The following is a 19,285-nucleotide window of genomic DNA, read 5'->3' as shown; positions in this document are numbered from 1 at the left end:
TGTAATGCCAGGACTCTAGAAGTAGAGGTGGGAGGATCAGGAGTTCAAGGTCATCCTCATAGTGAGTTCAAGGCCAGCTTGGACTACCTGGGATGTCTCAAGGAAAAAGAAAGGAAGAGGGAAAGAAAGGAAGGAAATTAAAAAAAAAGAGAAAAGGGTTACCAAATTGTAACAGACATTTTGCAACTTATTTGAAGGCAGAAACGCAGTAGAAATGAGCAGGAATCTTGGTTTCACAGACAAATACTCAACAAGTAGGAGCCAATCACCATGCCAATAAATTGTAATGTTTTCACTCACTTTATTTGTAAGTACATGAGTCTGTTTTACTCCTGGATACCTAAAACATTCTCTTGTAATATATAGCAACTGCTTTAATTAGAAACTCTGACACTTGTGTAAACAGAACTGGAAAAAAGAAATATTTACAGAGTGTACTTGTTAAAAGCAAAACAAACTAAAGATACTGTGAAAACACTCATGAGTTATGGAGATTAGCACATCATTATGAAGAAATGCATGAGGTATAGCCATACCCTATTTTTCCAAAATAGTTTAAAGGGAAAAGAACCTAAAATTACATTGTTTAGGGATACAAGTATGTTGCAAAACTCTCTCACAAAAGACCAGATGACTAGTGGCCACAAATCTGCTAGACTAGAACATTAGCTCAGGAAGAAGAGGCACCGTGGAGCTGGCCAGACAGTGAACTCAGGAAAAGATACAAGTCTTGGTAGCGTTCTAGTTCTTTGTTTTTTTTTAGAAGTCATACATTTTCATTATGTTTTATTCTTTTATAACATACCTTGATATCTACTCTTATGTTATTAAGCATATTTTTTGTTGATCAGCCATAAAGTATAAACTGTTAGACATTTTGACTTTTATATTCACAGGAAAGAATGATTACCACCAACACAGTACAACCATCAATTCCTATATTTCTGTCCTCTCTGGCAGTGACCTCTGCTTCTTTTAAACATTTTAGAACATTTTTAAATGAAAAAACCCCACAGCTAAACCGATCTTGTAAGGTTAATTGTACACATTTTACAAAATGTTTCCTTAAAATTCCTGGAGGCTGTATGTAAACCAGAAAGCACCCTAAAACCAGTCATGCAATTACTGATTAAGCACAAATATTTTGATATTTTACATTAAATAAACAAAATTCCAAATTTGGTTTAAAAGAAGCATTTAGGGCTGGTGAGATGGTGCAGCTATTAAAGGACAAGGCTAACAGCCAAAAAGCATGAAAGAAGCATGTAGTCTGGTTTCTAGGAGCCACCTGGACTTGATGGTTGAGCTGGTGAGCATGCCTGGCCTGGAGGTGCCCACAGAGCCCCATCTCCCTCCTGAAGCCTTCACAACTCTGGGTGCTGACTGTAAATCCCAGTGCTTTATTTAATCAAGGGGCTAGCACAGGCTCGCCAAGTAAACTTAAAATGACTTCCAGCTTGATATTCTTCCACACTGGTTAATGGATTAACAGAAACTTTTAAACACTCTTAGAAGAGCAGAAAGGGACACAGAATCCCGAGAGACCCACTGGAGAGGGACTCCACCTGCAGGAGCATTGGGGGTTGACGGGGCCTGACACTGAACAGGTAGGCCAGGCCTCTGCTCTGTTTGTCAGGTTCTCAGTTACTTAAAAAACTGATTAACAGAGTCAAGCTGTATTTAACAATCTTTTTGGTAAGCTTTCTAACTGCTGCACAATTGGAAGCTTCTACCTAAGCTCCAGGTTGATGGCTTCATGTCCTACAACTAAAGTATATGGAGTCTTCAGCAATAGGGTCTTACCGTCTGGTTCTGGTGTACAACCAAGAGCAAGCCAGGGTAATGACCTGTATATATGTGGGGGGGGCCCTCTAGGATCTGCCAGAGTAACAACTCATGAGGAAGCATCTCATGCCTGGTGCTAGGATTTTCATTTAATAACCTATGGCATTGGGGAACAATGTTATCCTCCCATGTGGGGTGCCTCCATTCAAATTTCTTTTTCATTTCATTTTATTTATTTTAGTTCAGTTTTTGAGACAGGGTCTCCCTGTAGCCCTAGCTGGCCTGGAACTCACTATGTAGACCAGGCTGGCCTCACTCTCAAAGAGATTCAACTGTCTCTGCCTACCAGGTAATAGGATTAAAGGCGTGTGCCACCATTTCCAGCTTTTATTTTTTATGACATTTTAATAGCTACAAAGTACTGGGTTTCTATAAGTTTTTCTCATACATCCCTAGTTGCTCAGATGAGGCATGAACTTGCTATGTAGCCCAAGTAGGCCTTCATCTTGTAACCCTCCTGCCTTAGTCTTCTGAGTAGCTGAAAGCACAGGTGTGTGAAACCTAGAAGTTTATTTTATATTTTATTTTATATGTTTACCTGTATAACATATGAAGATGCTCAAGGCTTAGAGTTCTGTAGCACCTTGTTATTTCTGTGTTACTCAGTAGTTCTTACTAAGGTACTTGAAAGACTTAATGTTTTTCATCCAGCATTTTGGTTGTTTTATTTCTTTATTATTATTATTTTATTTTATTTTTTTTATGTGTATGAGTATTATGCCTGCATGTAGGTAAGTGCATCCATGTCATGCAATGCCCACAGAGGACAGAAGGGGCTGTTGGATCCCCTGGAACTGGAGTTATGGGGCAGTTGTTAGCTGCCATGTGGGTGCTGGGGTTCGAACCTGGGTCTTCTGCAAGAACAACCAGTGTTCTTAACCGCTGAGCCATCTCTCCAGCCCAGTTGTTTTATTTTTGACAGATGTTCAGACTACATAACTACCCAGGTAGTGGGGATCAGAAGCCATTTGCTACCTATTATTGTCTCTTTCTATTGGCAATCTCTTACCCTTTACAAAAAACAATTCACTCTGGATCAAAGACCTTAATTTAAAGGGCTGCAGAGATGGCTCAGTGGTTAAGAGAGCACTGGCTGCTCTTGCAGAGGACCCCCGTTTGAATCCCAGCACCCACATGGAGGCTGACAACCACCTGTAACTCCAGTTCCAGGAGATCTGATGCCCACTTCTGACCTCCGCAGGCATTGTACAACACAGGTGCACTTACCCACATGCAGGCAATACACTCATACACATAAAATAAAAAATAAAAGTAATAAATAAAATATTTTTTAAAAAGACCTTAATTTAAAACCAGAAACACTGACATTGCTAACGGAAAACACTTTGGGACGTAGGTATAGGCTAGAAATTTCTGAGTAGAATATCAGTAGCATAGGAATTAGTCTAAATAACTGAGAAATGGGCATCACATGAAATTAAAAAGCTTCTGTACAACAAAAGAAATGATCCACAGGGTGAACAGACAACCTACAGAGTGGGGGATTATCCTTTCTAGGTGTACTTCAGACAAGCATTAGTATCTTGAATATGTAAAGGACTACAAAAATAAACAAAAAATTCCACCACAAAGTGCTTATTAAGAGATGGACAAATGTTTACAAAAACAGTTACTATAAGAATAAATATGGAGGCTGAGAAGATGGCTCAGTCCCTAAATTGCTTTCACAAGCACAAAGACCTGAGTTCTGACCCCGGCATCCACGTAAAAAGCTGGTCACAGAGATGCCCATCTTTGTAATCCCAGCACTGGGGAGACAGGAGGAACCCTGGGACTTGTTGACCAGATAGTCTAATAAAATCAATCATCTCCTGGTTCAGTGAGAGACAGTGATTCAAAAAATATAGTGGAGGAGCCAGGGAGATGGCTTAGTTGGCAAAACTGCTTGTCATATAAACCCACTGACCTGAGTTTGGTTCTCCAGAGCCCATGTAAAGCTCAGGATGTGATACTTTATATCTGTAATTCCAGCTTCCCAAAGCAAAAAGAGAGGCAGGGACAGAAGAATCTCCAACAAACTTGGGGCCAGAAACAATGAGAGACTCTGGCTCAAGCAAGGCGAAAGGTGAGCACCAACTCCTAAAAGTTGTTCTCTCATTTCCACACATGTGCTCTGGTATATATGTACACACACACACACACACACACACACACACACACACACACGAATAGAGAGCAATTGAGGAAGACTCCCACATTGACCTTTGGCCTTCACACATACAAAAACATATGCACACATATACATACACACAATCATACACCACATGCAAAGACACACACATGAAGTACAAATGGTTGGTAGATAAATTTTTAAATAGGGTTCAACATTCTTTTCCAAATGCAAAATAAAACTACTTTAAGATTCTATCTCATCCCAGTAAGAATGTCTATTATCAAGAAAATGAAAAATGAATGCTGGTAAGGATGTCGGACAGAGGATTCTTCACACACTGTTGGTAGGAGTATAAAAACTGGTTCAGGTGTTAGAGATATGGCTCAGCAGTTAAGAGCACTGACTCCTCTTGCAGAGGACCCAGGTTCGATTCCCAGCACCCACATGGTGGCTATGAACTGTCCTTAATTCCAGTTCCAGGGGAATCCGAAGCCCTCTTCTGACCTCTGCAGCATTGCATGACACGGGTGCACTCACACACATGCAGGCAATACACTCCTACACATAAAATAAAAATAATAAATAAAATATTTTAAAAAACCAAAACTGGTTCAGCCACTATGAAAATCAGTGTGGTGGTTTCTCAAAAAATTAAGAATAGATCTGCCCCACCTATACCACTCCTGGACATATACCCAAAGAACTGTACACCCTATGACAGAGATGATTGCACATCTCTGTTGACTGCAGCTCTTTTCATAATAGCAAGGAGACAAAACCAGTCATCCATGAATGGATAACTAAGCTGTTACATATACACAATGGAATTTTACTCAGTAAATAAATTTTATTCAGAAAAATAAAATTTTGAAATTTACAGGAAAATGGGTGGAACTGGAAAACATTAGACCTATCCTCAATGTGAATAGCACGTTATCATGATCAAAGAAAAAGTGCATCTATTGCATCCTCCACTGACACCAGAATGCAGTTTCTCTGGCTGTAAATGTGGACTCAGTACCAGCAACTTCCCAGGATCTTCAAGGTTTCCACTGACAGATTGAGACTGCTGAGGCAGATGGCTTCCTGGACTGATGTTATCTGCGTCTTCAATGTGCAAATGGCTATTCGACTACTTAGTGCCTGTCACATAAACTAATCTATTATAATACAGCCTATTAATTATATAACACACAGTTACGTACAAATAATAAAAATATATATTCAATTTATTCCATACCTAATCTATTGATTCCTACCTAATACATGGTGATAATTAAAAGACAAAACGAAACTATTGTAAACTAATGTTCTTAACAGTGTTTAGCCTCCAGCCAATGCCATTTTTTCCTAGTCTGTCCCACCTTGACCTGGACATTGATAAATTATATATAAAGAGGTAACTCACTTATGCTCCCTTCTACTTACTCAATCCCTACTTGCTGCCTAGCATGGGTACATAACAATGTTCTTTTTTCCAATTTTCCAGTTCTAGTAGTTACATGTTAAACACAAAGTTCCATTAGTTAGCACCAAGAGCAAATAGCGCAGATGTTAAGAAAGGGCCCAAAGCAAGTTCTACAGGATGGGAAGAAGAACATGAACTGTCACATTGGCAGCATCATTGCAATTCCATCTGATTTAGAATGGAAAAGCCTTTGTTACAAACAAAGTAACAGAAAGGTGGCAGGTGAATTTCTGAATGAAACAATTCTCATAATTTCTTGGGCTCGTCTTCAACCTATAGAAAAGAAACATAAGTCTTTTGAAGTGTCTGAGGAAACCCTGGGTCAGTTCTGTTGGGTGCCCTGTACCCAGTCATCACCATCTTAGAGTCACGCACACCAGGGGTCATTTATTCTGCTCTACCCTTCACTCCTGGAAGTTTACAATCCTTCCCTCTTCCCAGGATTCCAGAGTTGGCCCCAGGCTCTTCTACAGGCCATGGAGGCACAGGACTCTAGAAGCAATGGCTACCTGTGTTCCCTGACATGATGAGAGGGATCATAGGAGCTGGGAGAAGCCCTGTCCAGAGAGGGGCTGAAGCCTGGTTGTCCAGACCTTCAGTGGGGTTGCAGACATGTTCTTTCTCTTGTTTATTGGCCTCTGGACTTCTGAGACTGGCACACATAAGGTGTGACAAGGGGGCCAACCATGTCCATTCTTGGTCAGCTCACCTGGGAGCAACAGCCTCTAGCAGTACCTCAGTTCCAGGTGTTTTCAGAGTCAACACTGCTCCAGGCAGCGGCTGCTAGATCAGCTCAGGAACTGGGTCTGCAGGAGGCTGGGTGCCATGGGCCTTGCCTTATGGCTGAGGCTAGATTCGCCAGGGTCCCCAGAAAGCTGGCCTCCTAACATCACTGTGGACAGGTTCTCCCTCATAGCTGTTCACCTCAACTGCTGTCACCCTGCCGTGTGCCGTGAAGATGTGGCCCTGAACTCCAGCCTTCTGAGTTGGGTCAGGAAGGGAATTCCCAGTCCCTCTCGCTGTGATCTCACACAGACTTCTCTAATCTTTGTGGGATGACATTCTCTTCCCTTCTATACATAAAGTGGGGCTTCAATGCCTGGAACCTTCAAACTTGGGGATTTTCCTTTTCTGTGTTCCTGATGTTTCCACATCGGACATCATGGGACCCAATTAGGGACCTGCTCTGACTCAGACACCTTGCTGTGGGCTCCTCTCCTTTCCCACTGGTCTGTGGAAGGAATGGTTTCTCCTCATCAAGACTGAGCACACACAAGCTACTGCTAGCAGGTGCATGAAGTCTGAGTCTCTTGTATCATTTCAGGATAGGATGATGCAGCTGAGGGACAAGGGCAGCACTCCAGGAATCTGCTTTTGCTTCCTCACTCCTCACCCTTCTGCCCCTTGCCTCCTTCCCAACACTGCCCACAATACCTGTCCCTGTGAAGAATTGTCTCAAGATGAGAAGCAGGAGGGAGCAGGTGAGGGGTATCAGCGGGACACAGGGTTTGGTTGTGATGGCTGTGGATGCTCGCTGGACCATGTCAGGAGTAGTGGTTGGAGGGGCTGAAATGGAAACACAGGTTCAGCCTTTGACCAGACCCAGACCCTAAATCTGATGATAGATCATCTTAGCTTCTGCTGCCTTTAGTAATCCAGCAACAGTCAGTTCCTCTCCCTTTGCTATGTGGCAGCAATCACAAAAGGTCTTGGTGTAGGAGGGGACAAGAAGGGGTGTCCTCTGTCCTCAAAAGGCTCATACACCTATTAGGGAAAGGTGGTAATGATGTGTGTAACACCATCCTTCCTGTAGGGAGAAGAGGAGATGACCTATATGGATGATGGTAGGGGAGGGCAAAGGAGATGGCAGGGTGGTGATTTCAAAGGATGTGCAGAAAGAGACCAGGTGAGATGAAAAAGAACAGTGATTCTAGAATGAGGAAAAGGCCTGTAAGAGAAAGAGGCTCACAGTGTGGCACTCTGGGAGAATCCCCAGAGAGTGAGCTAAATGTATAGGCAACGAATGGGATATGAGGAGGGGAGAAGGGATGAATGATGGGAAGAGGCCAGTAATTCAAGAAGAACTCATGGTTGTTGGCTCAAACATGCCCATGTGTACACACACGCGTGCACACACCCACACACACATCTGCAGAGAGCCGTACTTCCTCCCCTCTTTCCAGTTACCTGTAACGGATGCAGGCCATTCCTTGCAGCCTTCCACTGAGCTCCGCCATAAAAAGTCAGATAGATCCTTGTCATTTTCCCACTTATCTTTTATCCATGTGGATACAGGATGAGGTTCTGTCCACTTTCTACTGCCTGAGTCAAAGTGGAACATTTTCTGTCTATTGAGGCTGAAGACCCAGTATCCGTACGTGTGTCCATCACCTTTAGCCTGACAAAACATGGTGACCTGCAGGCTGAGGGGCTCTGCCCCCAAACAGAAAGAGATCAGTCTGTGGTATAGACAAATCCTTTGACTCCCTGTGCCCTCTTCATTCCCATCCTTAGCTATCTTTTAAAAAAACTTTTATGTGTATGAGTGTTATGCCTGTATGAATGTAAGTGTATCTGTGTCCTGCAGTGCTTGCAGAGGACAGAGGAGGCTGTTGGATCCCCTGGAATTGGAGTTATAGACAGTTGTTAGTCACCATGTGGGTGCTGGGATTTGAACCTGGGTCCTCTGTAAGAGCAGCCAGTGCCCTTAACTGTTGAGCCATCTCTCTAGCTCCCCGTCTGTCCTTATCTCTTGACCTGCTCTCTCCTCCACATTTGGCCTTGCTGCTGGACTCTAGGGTGGTACCATCCATGTTGTTTGCCATGAAAACAATGAACGACCCTCTCCTGTCACAAAACCTCTTTTTCCCTGCAGGGGTCATGTGAAACTTACCTCTGATTGTATTGTTCTCAGTCTCAAGGTTAAGCAGTTTCTCTTTGAACAGGTCACTCGCATCTTTTAGAAACTCACATGAGTTGTTAAACATCTGTGTGGCATTTATTCTATTCTCTGGAAGGCTACCGATTTTGCAGTTACTACCTCTGTTGTAGTCAAGAAAAACCTTTTTGTTCAGCAGGCCCTGGCCCCCATTCAACCATTGTCCAGATTCTGACTTATGGACAGTGAAGTTGTAGCAAAGAGAACCAACACCTGTGGAGAAAATGGGCAGTGAGGCCTGGGGTGGGGAGCAAGGGGTTCAAAGAGATTCCAAGAACATCTTTCTGGAAAGCTGAGCAGGCAGAAAAGGAAACAAGTCCTTGTCTGAGGCCCCCACTGCACCAGTTAAGGGCTAGTGCTTCTCCCTTGCTGGAAGAGGCTGGCCAAGGCTGACTGACCTCCTGGTGGGTTTGCACTCTGTGAGGGTCACATTCAGTCCGGGCACTCTCTTTAGACTTCCTCCAGACCGCTGTGGGGCTAGAGTCATCACCAGCAACTCCCGTCTGCCATCTATCCCTCCCATTCCTCTAGCCCATGTCTCAACCTCCCTCAGGAACTTTTTCTGTTACTTTTCAGCCTCTCTGAAGCAGGGAGGGGAAGGGGGCGGGGTGAGGTGGAGGACACTCAGTGGGAATCAGAACCGGTTCAAAGGAGCCTGCAGGGGCGGTGGGCAGCTGAGGAGCGGGGAGGAGCACCCAGCAGAGGGCCAGGAAGTACAGGACACGGGTCTCTGTGGTGTTCCCCGCCCCCGTTAGGCTCTGACACTCACCAGTAGGTGACGCCGCGCACGGACAAATCCACAGGACCAACAGCAGCAGCTTCTCAGCACAATGAATGAGCCGGGCGACCACAGCCCGCGCCATGGTTCCTCCTCTGGTCTTGCCCAGGACAAGTGTGACTTGAGCTTTCAAGAAAGGTGGGAAAGTCTGTCACTCCCTGAGGATGACCCGCACACAGAGTCACAAAAGTTCCAGAGACTACTCCTCCCTCGCCCGCTGTCACCAACCCTTTTCGAGTTCCCATAGTTTTCTCTAGAACTCCGGGGGCCACGCCCGAGTCCCGGTGGTTCTGGCCCGGCTCCCTGCAGCTCTGCCCCGCTCCCCGCGGACAGGATGAGCACCTTTTGTGCCCCACGCCCGGCCACGGATGCGGTGACCCAGAGCTGAGCCGCCCTGGCTCGGTGGCCTCCATGTCCCCAGCATCTGCATGCCCCGGGGTCCCTTCCCAGCTTACTGGCTCGGCGCTCTGGGACCCTTGGTACCAGGAGTACGAAGTTCGTGCTTTCCTCGTGCCACCTCAACCCGCCCGCAGGGAAGGAAGAATCTAAGAATCTCCGCTTACTGCAGCTTCCTTTCGGCGTTTCCGACAGTCTCCGCCCCTCAGCCCTTTAGAGGCGTGTCTGACTACTGCTCCCTCCCCCCAGTCATTCTCAAGCGCCACAGAGCAGTCACAGCCCGAGTCTTCTCCCTCCCAGGTCACCTGCCCCCCAACTCACCTGTACAGACTATCTCCCAACCACCACGTGTACCTCCTGGGTTCCCCTCTGACCACCTGCTCACCCTTTCCCACTCCCCACCCCCGTTCCCCTTCCCTACCTCATATCCCATCTCCATCCCAGACTCATCTGCTCCTCCACATCCCTCTTGACCGGGTTGGCCCAGCACTTGCCCCTCGCCCCAGCTCCCCGCTTTCCACGTCCCTCTCTAGTCCTCCCCTTTTCTCTACTCCCCTCCCTCTGGCTTCCTCCGGATTAAAGTCACTTCTTAGCTATCCTTTCAGCAAGGCTGTGCTTTTCTAATTAACTCTGTCACAGTGGCAGCCAAAACCATCCTGAAAGTTCTGCAATCAAATAACTCTTAGGGGCTAGAGAGATGGCTCAGCTGTTAAGAGCAGTGGCTGCTCTCGCAGAGGAACCGGGTTCGATTCCCAGCACCCACAGGGCAGCTAACAACTGTCCATAGTCAGTTCTAGGGGATCTGACGTCCTCTTCTGGGCTCCGCAGGCATTACACGGCACGGATGCACCTACCTACATGCAAGCAGTACACTCATACGCATAAAATAAAAACAGTAGCCGCACTGGCTGCTCTGAAAAGCCATCTTTGCATTGTTCTGGGTCCTGGCTCCGTGCTCCTGCAGTTCTCTCTCGAGAGTCCTCCAACCCTCAGGCTCACGCTCACGCTTTCCTTCTCCTGCTGCATCCGATCACCCGCGTGCCCCATCAAGTCAGACGCGGCCTTGGACACCAGCTCCGAGATCACTACCAAGGACTTGAAGGAGAAGACGGAAGTTGTGGAGGAGGCAGAGAATGGAAGAGCCACACCTGCCAACAGAACACTAGTGAGGAAAATGGGGAAGGAGGCTGACAATGATGTAGATGAAGAAGAGGAGGAAGGTGGGGAGGAAGAGGAGGAGGTAGGTGATGGTGAGGAAGAGGATGGAGATGAAGATGAGGAGACTGAGGCAGTGCCGTGCAAGAGGGCAGCTGAAGATGATGAGGATGAGGATGTTGATACCAAGAGGCAGAAGACCGAAGAGGGTGACTAGAGAAGTTAAACTTTAAAAGGCCGTGGTGACTTACTCACCCTCCACTTCCTATCTCAGAATTTAAATGTGATCACCTTCGAGCAGAGAGGCAGTGCCACTGCAGATGACATGCGCGACCACCCCACCAAAACCCCAAAGTGAATTTGCAACAGGGGAGGAAAAAACAAAACTTCCAAAGCCCTGCTTTTTTTCTTAAAAGTACTTTAAGAGGAAAATTTGTTTGTATTTTTTATTTACCTTTTATATTTTTTTACATATTGTTAGAGGTCAGCCATTTTTAAAGATAACAGGTGACCAAACCAGTCTTTGGATTTTACTTGTGGTGTGACTATGTTCATTATAATCTCAAAGGAGAAAAGAAACCTGTAACAAAAACAGCAACAAAACAATTTTATTCTGAGCATTCCAGTAACTTTTTTGTGTGTATGTACCTAGCTGTACTTTAAATAGTTGGTGTGTATGAGATAGTTTAAAAGGCCAAAGATAAAAGGTTTCTTTTTCCTCCTTTTTTTGTCTATGAAATTGCTGTTTATTTTATTTTGGGGTGGGGGGGTACAGCGCTGTTGGATGTATATGTGAATCAATGTCCACAATAAACCAGGATTTTATTCAAAAATAAAATATAAAAAAGTCTTTTAATTAAAAGCAACATCTACTTAGAAAAATTTCAGGGCCTCAGCAGCAAATGTGTAAAATTGCTGCCAATTGTGTGTGTGTATGTATGTGTGTGTGTGTGTGTGTGTGTGTGTGTTTATAAATGTGCAGTTGTGTGTCCTGTGTGGGGGTACAGGTAAACAGGTGTTTATTATGGTACATATCTGCATGTTTGTGTGTGTTTATGAAGGTGCAGTTGTATGTCATGTGTGTGGGTGCAGGTAAACAGGTGTTTATTATGGTACATATTTGTGTGTTTGTATGTATGTGTACCTTTAGGCCAGAGGTAACTCAGGTTATGGTTCCTCAAGTGTCATCCACCTTGTTTTATGAGGCAGGGTCTTTCACTGGCCTGGAGCTCTCTGGTAGGCTAGACTGCCTGACCAGTGAGCCCCAGATATCTCCTGTCTCTTACTCCCCAGATCTGGAATTACAGGCGCCCTTACCACTGCCAGGCTTTTTAGGTGGGTTCTGGAGCTCAAACTCAGGTCCCTATGTTGCAGTTGGCATTAGCAATCTAGGAAGAAAGTTGGGTTCATTTTCTAGTCAATTAAGAAATGACAAGGCAGGGCAGTTGGCTCAGCCATTAAGAGCACTGGCTACTCTTGCAGAGGACATGGGATATTTTTTCTTTTTTAAAAAAATATTATTTTTATTTTATGTGTATGAGTGTATTGCCTCCATGTGTGTGAGTGCACCCGTGTTGTGCAATGCTGCAGAGGTCAGAGAGGGCTTCGGATTCCCCTGAAACTGGAGTTAAGGATGGTTCGTAGCTGCCATGTGGGTGCGGGGAATTGAACCTGGGTCCTCTGAAAGAGTGGTCAGTGCTCTTAACTGCTGAGCCATCTTTCCAGCCCCTAAAATATATTTTTTTAAAAAGCTGTGAGTGTCATGGAAAGGCCTCTTAGCTGTTAGGAGAGGGTGTGTGGACACAGGATTACTACACAGTCGTGTTTTTCTGCAGTCTCAATTGTTAGGTTCAGACTAGGAGAGCCTAGTTTGGGTCAGATTCACAGGCCTAGTATATCCAGGAAAAAACGACTGATTTGTCCAGTGATGGATTCTACAACCTCTATTGGAACTTCAGATTGTGCCTATGACTGCTTGTAGAGGGGCCTTGAGGCTGTGGGTGTAGCCTGGCCTCTGAGTGTTTAGTTATTTTTTAAAAATAATTTATTGAGGGGAGGCGGAATCTATACCTTCCCCGGCCGCCCAGCAACAGCAGAACTGCCGGAGAGCTGGTCTTCCCGGAGCAAGCGGGGCGGAGGCAACCCGCGGAGCTGCAAGAGAGAAGAGTCTGCGTGTGGACGGCCGCGTGGGGAGCTATTGCCTGCAAGAAAAGACGTTTGGTTTTCACAAGCCAAAGATGTACCGAAGTATAGTTGGCGGCTGCATCTGCAGAGCCAAGTCCTCCAGTTTGAGGTTCAGAGACCGTAAGCGTTATGAAAAGGACTTCCAGAGCCGTTTTGAGTTGCACGAGACCTGCTCAGGAGACATCTGCAATGCCTGTGTGCTCCTTGTGAAAAGATGGAAGAAGTTGTCGGCAGGATCAAAAAACAAAAAACAAAAAACCAAAACTGGAATCATGTGGTAGATGCAAGGGCAGGACCCAGTCTAAAGACAGCATTGAAACCAAAGAAAGTGAAAACACTGGAAACAGGATGAAAAGCAACCAGATCAGTAAACTGCAGAAGGAATTTAAACGTCACAATTCTGATGCTCACAGTACCACCTCAAGTGCCTCTCCAGCCCAGTCTCCATGTTATAGTAACCAGTCAGATGGTGGCTCAGACTCAGAGGTGGCTTCCAGCTCCAACAGAACTCCAGTCTTTTCCTTTTTAGATCTTACGTACTGGAAAAGACAGAAGATATGCTGTGGGATCATATTCAAAGGCCGTTTTGGGGAAGTCCTCATCGACACACATCCCTTCAAGCCGTGCTGCAGCAGTAAGAAAGCAGCTGCTGCAAAGCCGGCGGAAGCAGGGGCCAGAGCCTCTGTCGGTCTCCACGTCGGAGTGGTGACTGGGGTTACGTAGAAGGGAGCAAAAAGCAGCTTACATTTTTAAAAGGCCATAAAGCAACAAACTGACCCTCCTGTTTTTGACTTGGATACCTACTATTCTGCCACAAGACATTTTCTAGAATAGTTTTTATGGGTTATTTTCTTTCCCTAGTCCAGCAAACTGAAGCCAGTGTCTAGCTTACTGCAAGAAAAAAAGAAGTGTACATAATATTTAAGATGCTGAGTATTTCATAGGAAAGCTGAATGCTGCTGTAAAGTGCTCTTTAAGTCATTTCTTTTTTATCCCCTTCTAATGAATGAAATTAGGGGGATTTCAGGGGACAGAGATGGGCTTTGTATGATAAACCCTGTGTAGTTGTAGTCTTTCTATATGGAGAGGCAGTGGTTGGGGCGGTTTTTAAGATGGCTGACTACATGTTTTCGCTCAATAATTTGTCACAGCTCAGTAGCATGGTCTTCCCCTAGAGGTAGCTATTCTGAAATACTAAGGTCCTGCCAGGACTCAGGCCTATACTACTGATTATTTAGGACAGATGAGCTTTCTGCAAATAGCTTGAGGGAGGAAGCGATGTCTTAACACACAGGTAGCTTCCGGCATGGCCTCCCTTCATCCTAGTATTTGGTAAGATTTATGTGAAAATTAAAGCAGAACCAGAGCTTCTGGGGAAAGGCAAGCCTGTAGGGTAGACGAGGTCCCATAGTGCCAAAGGCAAGCCTGTAGGGTAGACGAGGTCCCATAGTGCCAAAGCATCAGCACATGGTAGAGAGCACGCTTAGAAATGCTAAACTAGCTAAACAAACACGCAGGTCCTCAGGGTGGTATGGAATGCAGTTGATACTCTTGGGGCACACTGCTTAGAGGACTTGAGGTGTGTAAATAATTGACATTGGTGTTGACTGGGATTCATTGAAATCCATACAATTCAGTTTTAGCTCTGGATTACCTCAGTTGACCTTTGTGGAGGTTTTCTCTGTAGAGTAGCTGTTTGACTTGTTATAACCTTTTTTGGGTTTTGGGTTTTGTTTTTGTTTTTTGTTTTTTGTTTTTTTTTCTTCCACTATTTAAAGTTCACTAGAACAGGTGTGTTAAGGCTAAGGTGGTTGGTTGGATTTGGCTTGGAGTTGGACTTCTGGGCATCATGAGCTGAGTAAGGAGCTCCTCACAGCAGATCTCACTGTGGGCTCCTCAGTTGAACCCAGCCAACCTAGCCAAGACTCTCTGTTGCCTCTTTCTAAAAGTTCAGGAAAAATAAAGCGCCACTTCAGACTTCTCATTGAGGGAGGGGCACGTGCCTGCCTTAGGGTTCCTTGACTCGTGCTTATTTTAAAAACTGGATTTTTAAAGTCAGATAGTATGTCACAATAAAGGAGTGAGTGAGCCACTTTTTATGGGCGCCCGTCGTTTTATAGTTCTACATTGTGTAGTTCTTCCTGTGGGAACAAACCTACCTAGTACAAGCCACCATGCGCAGACTGCCCAGCGAGCCGGGCAGCTCTTCACACCTCTGTAGTTCAGAGTCCAGCCATTACCATCCCCGAGTTACTTTGTCATGGTTTTTGTACATTTTGGCTGCAGTATTGGTGGTAGAATATACTGATGGATCATCTCTTTCTGTATTTATTTATTTATTACTAGACCTCAACCACAGTCTTCTTCCCTCCACTCTCTGCCTGTAGGATGTACTGTATGTAGTCATGCACTTTGTATTAATATATTAGAAATCTACAGATCTGTTTTGTACTTTTTATACTGATGGATACTTATAATCAAAACTTTTACTGGGGTATTGAATAAATTTAGTCTTATTAGAAAATAAAAAAAATTATTGAGAATTTCATAGAGGCATATAAGCATATAAGGTGTTTTGATCAAATCCATGCCCATTCCCTCCCTTCTAACTCCTCCCATATCTCCCCATCACATTTTTCTGATAACTTCATGTACTCTTTCTCCTCCTCTTCCTTCTTCTCCTTCTCCTTCTTCTTTTTTTATTGGGCTTTTTGCTACTCTAACATTCCCCCCTCTGAAGAGGTGGTAAACTTAAAATCTTTTAAGGATTAGATAAGAGCTCCCAAATACTTTGATATTTTTGGCCTTTGGAATGGGGTATGTTGCTAAGAGGCCCAAGGACATTTTGACTTTTAGCCAAGAAACTGGCTACTTTTCTTTGGGGTTGTTTTACACTAACTGCTTAGGTGTTTAGTTATTTTAAAATCTTGTCAGTAAGTGCTCAGAGGTCTGCTTGCCTCTGTGAGGTATATACCGAAAGGACTATAAAGCAAGTGTATTTACTAGTGTTAAAAATGTGTTTTATGGAGTAAAGTGTATTTACTAGTGTTAAAAATGTTTGTTATGGAAATAAAATCCTGCCTTAAGCCTGGAAAAAAAAAAAGAATTAAAAGGTAGGAAAACATCTCAGTCCAGCAGAGAGCACTGGAGGAGTCACAGAGGGTGTAGCAGGTGCAGCAGTGAGCGGTGGGAGTAAGGTGGGGGGAAGCTGTTCCCTCCAGGCCAGGGTGGTCACTGCTCCTCCTCCAAGGAGTTGGAGATGCCCTCCTCGTCTTCTTCCTCCAGGATTTTGGGTCTGCCCCTTGGTTTTCTCCCTGGAGCTGCAGTAGTTTCCCAGGTCTTGGTGCCACCTCTATTTTTACTCTCTTTTGGTTGGCCCCAGGACACTTGGCTGGGCTCCTATGGAGGCTGCTTGTACGGAATGCCACCGTCTCACTTCTCAGTCACTCTGCCTCCTTGATACCACATGCGGATACCCTCTAGGAGCTTCACCAGAAATAGCCCCAGCTTGGAGACCCAATTAGAGGAGGCTAGGCTTTTCTCTTAGTCTCAAAAGCCAGGCCACAGCTGGTCATTTTTTGTCCTTTACAAAAATATATTGAGCTGTATAAGGTCTGTATAATGTCAAGTTTGTATAAAGTCAAATTTAAAATAGCATTGTGACCTCAGGTGTTAAGGCAGGACTCCCTGAGGATGGCATGGACACAAGTCCAATCCCACCAAGAGGCCAGCACAGGGAATTGCCTGCACCCAAGGCCTGGGATGCTTCAAAGTTTGTCTTCTCTCAGTGTTTAGATTAAGCTATCTGTCTTTGTGATTTCAATGTTTCTACTAAAGAAACACTCTAGTAAATGTAATCATGTAATCTTGTGAGTTTTGAATGAGAAATGCCCCCATAGGCTCATGAGTTTGAACAGGCCTTGCTGGGGGAAGATTATGGAATCTCAAGGATGTGTAATCTTGCTGGAGGTAGTATGTCACTAGGGTTGGCTCTGAGGGTTTATAGCCTTGCCTGTTCTCTGTTTTCTGTGTGCAGATAACATGTTACTTCTGTGCTCCATATGTGTGAATGAATTGTGACTAGCAAGCTTCCTGCTCTTGTCACCATGCTTTCCCTGACCTTTGCCATACCTTTCCCACCATGATGGACTCTAGCCCTCGGGAGCCTTAAGCCAAAATAGCCCCTTTCTTCCTTAGTTGCTTTTGTTAGGGTGTTTTCTCACATAAAGTAAATAATACGGAAATTGGTACCAGAGAAAGTGGAGTGTTGCTGTAATAAACCTATGAGGCTTTTATGCTTTTGGACTATTTTGTGGAAAAATTAGAAATTTTGGGGTGGAAGAATCATTGAGTGTTATGGGAAGAGCTTAATGGGCCATTCTTTTCTTCTTTTCAGAGCTGAGAACCAAACTCAGGGCCTTGCTTATAAGGCCAGAGCTCTATCACTGAGCTAAATCCTGGTATTATCACTTTTCTGTTGCTGTGATAGAAACACTGACCAAAGCAATTTATAGAAGGAAGAGTTTATTTGAGTTTATGGTTCAAGGGGAATTACAGTCCATCATGGTGGGGAGGCATGGTGGCAGGAGGTGGTTGGAACAGGAACAGAAAGCAGAGAGCTCATATCTTCAAGCAAGCATAGGAAGCAAGAGCAATTCCAGATCTGGCAAGGCTTAAGAACTCTCTAAGCCCACCCCCAGTGACCTGCTTCCTCCAGGATAGCTACACCTTCTAAGATCTCCCAAAACAATTGCCACCATCTGGGGACAAAATGTCCAAATACTTGGAGTCTATGGGGGGATATTTTCATTCAAACCACCACATTCCCCCCTTGGCTTCCATAGGCTCATGACCATATAAAATGCAAAATGTATTTAGTCCAACTTTAAAAGTCCTCATAGTCATTATCAATTTCAATACTATTCAAAAGTCCACAGTCCAAAGTCTCTTCCGAGATTCAGAGAAATATCTTAACTGTAAGCCCCTGTAAAATCAAAAGACAAATTACATACTCCCAACATACAGTGGAACTGAATACACATTACCATTCCAAAAGGGAGGAATAGAAGCATAGTAAGGAAATACTGGACCAAAACAAGACTGAAAACCAGTAGGACAAACACCAAATCCAGTAGCTCCACATCTGACTTCTGGGACTTCCAAAGGGCTTAGATGGCTCAGCCTCTCTAGCTTTGCTGTGCACACATCTCTCTTGGGCTGGTACCACTCCCTGTGTGCAGGTCTTCTTGGCAGATGCCTTGCAGCTCTGGCATCACGAACATCTTTTTGGGGTCTCCATTGCCAACCAGGCTTCACCTTCACAGCTTCATGCAGTGGCCTATCAGGGCCTTCTCTAAGCAAGGGCACCCATGCTGCACGCTGCCTGGCCTTGGCGGCTCTCTGAAACCTTAGAGGAAGAACTAATGACCCCTTCACTCTTGTATCTTTCATTCTTCTAAAGCCAGCACCAGGTGAATGACACTGCCAAGTTTGACTGTAAACTTTTGGAATGGACTCCAGCCTGCTTTACCCTTTTTAGAAGCTTTTCTCTTCAGTGGCCCCTGCAGCATTTTCCTTTCATGAGTTGGAGGCTTAACTGGGTGTGGTGTTGCCCTGGAGGCACTCTCTTCAAAGTTTAAGTGCAAATCTAGAGGCCCCTTGTCTCCCAATTGGTTACTTCCTCCAAGGGGTGGGGCCTGCCACACAGCATGGACTGCTGGAGGGCTGCTGGGAGCCATCTTGGGATGGAAGCTGTGTGGGGGGGGGGCGGAAGGACAGAATGGCTTGACAGAATGGCTTAAGGACAGAATGGCTTGACTCTTATGGACCTGGGGTGAGATGGCTGGCCCAAGAGGCGTGAGCAAATGCTAGTGGTGACTATGGGCGTGGCATGGTCTAATATGGCGGGCTCTGAGCTGTGGTGGCTTGGGGCTAGGCACTGGGTACTCATTCCTTTGTAAGTTAATAAGTGCACATAAAGATATGTTATTTGGTTTGCTTGATAGCGTAGGAGACCCAGAGGGAACTTGGGCGACAAAACTGGCTAGTCTGGCCAGATAAAGAAACCACAGCCTTGGGGATGTGGGTCTCAGAAAACAGTGCTGTTCCTGCTGCCCCTGTGGTGGGTCAGCTGGACTCTGAGTCCCAAACCAAGGAGAGAAGCCAATCAAACCCATATGCTTAATGGGGTTAGGGCTAGTCATATGGGTTATACAATGGATCATAAAATCTGTAACTAAAAAGAGGCCAGCCCCGCAGAAGCATGGGCCACAGCTGTGTTGTAAATGTGGGGACAGGTTGTGGGTATGTGAAGATTTGTTAAAGGTTACCTGAAGGCTAGAAAATCTTTTACCTGCTCTGGACCTGAATGGAGCACCGAGAGAGAGA

The 19,285-nt window shown here is 45.1% G+C and overlaps 2 protein-coding genes and 1 pseudogene across 2 annotated transcripts; 2 read left to right on the top strand and 1 right to left on the bottom strand.

Annotated features, from left to right (window-relative positions):
• Positions 1-5,339: 5,339 nt before the first annotated feature.
• LOC103731925 (UL16-binding protein 6) lies at positions 5,340-9,754 on the bottom strand. The gene is made up of 6 exons (XM_008830427.3): positions 9,619-9,754; positions 9,155-9,289; positions 8,341-8,598; positions 7,635-7,880; positions 6,882-7,013; positions 5,340-5,720 (listed from the first exon to the last, which is right to left on the bottom strand). Exons 2-6 carry the CDS (start codon positions 9,246-9,248, stop codon positions 5,716-5,718), a joined length of 735 nt encoding a protein of 244 aa, XP_008828649.1. The 5' UTR covers positions 9,249-9,289; positions 9,619-9,754; the 3' UTR covers positions 5,340-5,715.
• An 817-nt stretch (positions 9,755-10,571) lies between these two features.
• LOC103731924 (prothymosin alpha-like) lies at positions 10,572-10,931 on the top strand (the record flags this gene model as incomplete). The annotated part of the gene is made up of 1 exon (XM_029562199.1): positions 10,572-10,931. A coding segment is annotated over one exon (360 nt), but the record flags the coding sequence as incomplete, so codon positions are not given.
• Positions 10,932-13,168: 2,237 nt separating this feature from the next.
• Positions 13,169-13,607, top strand: LOC103731923 (annotated as a pseudogene).
• The last annotated feature ends 5,678 nt before the right edge of the window (positions 13,608-19,285 follow it).

Source organism: Nannospalax galili, unplaced genomic scaffold (genome assembly GCF_000622305.1).
Source record: "Nannospalax galili isolate Female #2095 unplaced genomic scaffold, S.galili_v1.0 scaffold395, whole genome shotgun sequence".
Classification (NCBI taxonomy): domain Eukaryota; kingdom Metazoa; phylum Chordata; class Mammalia; order Rodentia; family Spalacidae; genus Nannospalax; species Nannospalax galili.
The sequence above is the reverse complement of the archived record's forward strand: the minus strand, read 5'-3'. Positions and strand labels throughout refer to the sequence as shown.

What these genes read in the sequence shown, in the direction of transcription:
- LOC103731925 (XM_008830427.3), bottom strand. Translation starts at nt 9,248, where the DNA reads ATGGCGCGGGCTGTGGTCGCCCGGCTCATTCATTGTGCTGAGAAGCTG. An exon ending in TGAGAACAATACAATCAGAG is followed by an intron (nt 7,881 to 8,340) that starts GTAAGTTTCACA and finishes GTTTGGGGGCAG; the next exon opens with AGCCCCTCAGCCTGCAGGTC. An exon ending in ATGGCCTGCATCCGTTACAG is followed by an intron (nt 7,014 to 7,634) that starts GTAACTGGAAAG and finishes TTTCCATTTCAG; the next exon opens with CCCCTCCAACCACTACTCCT.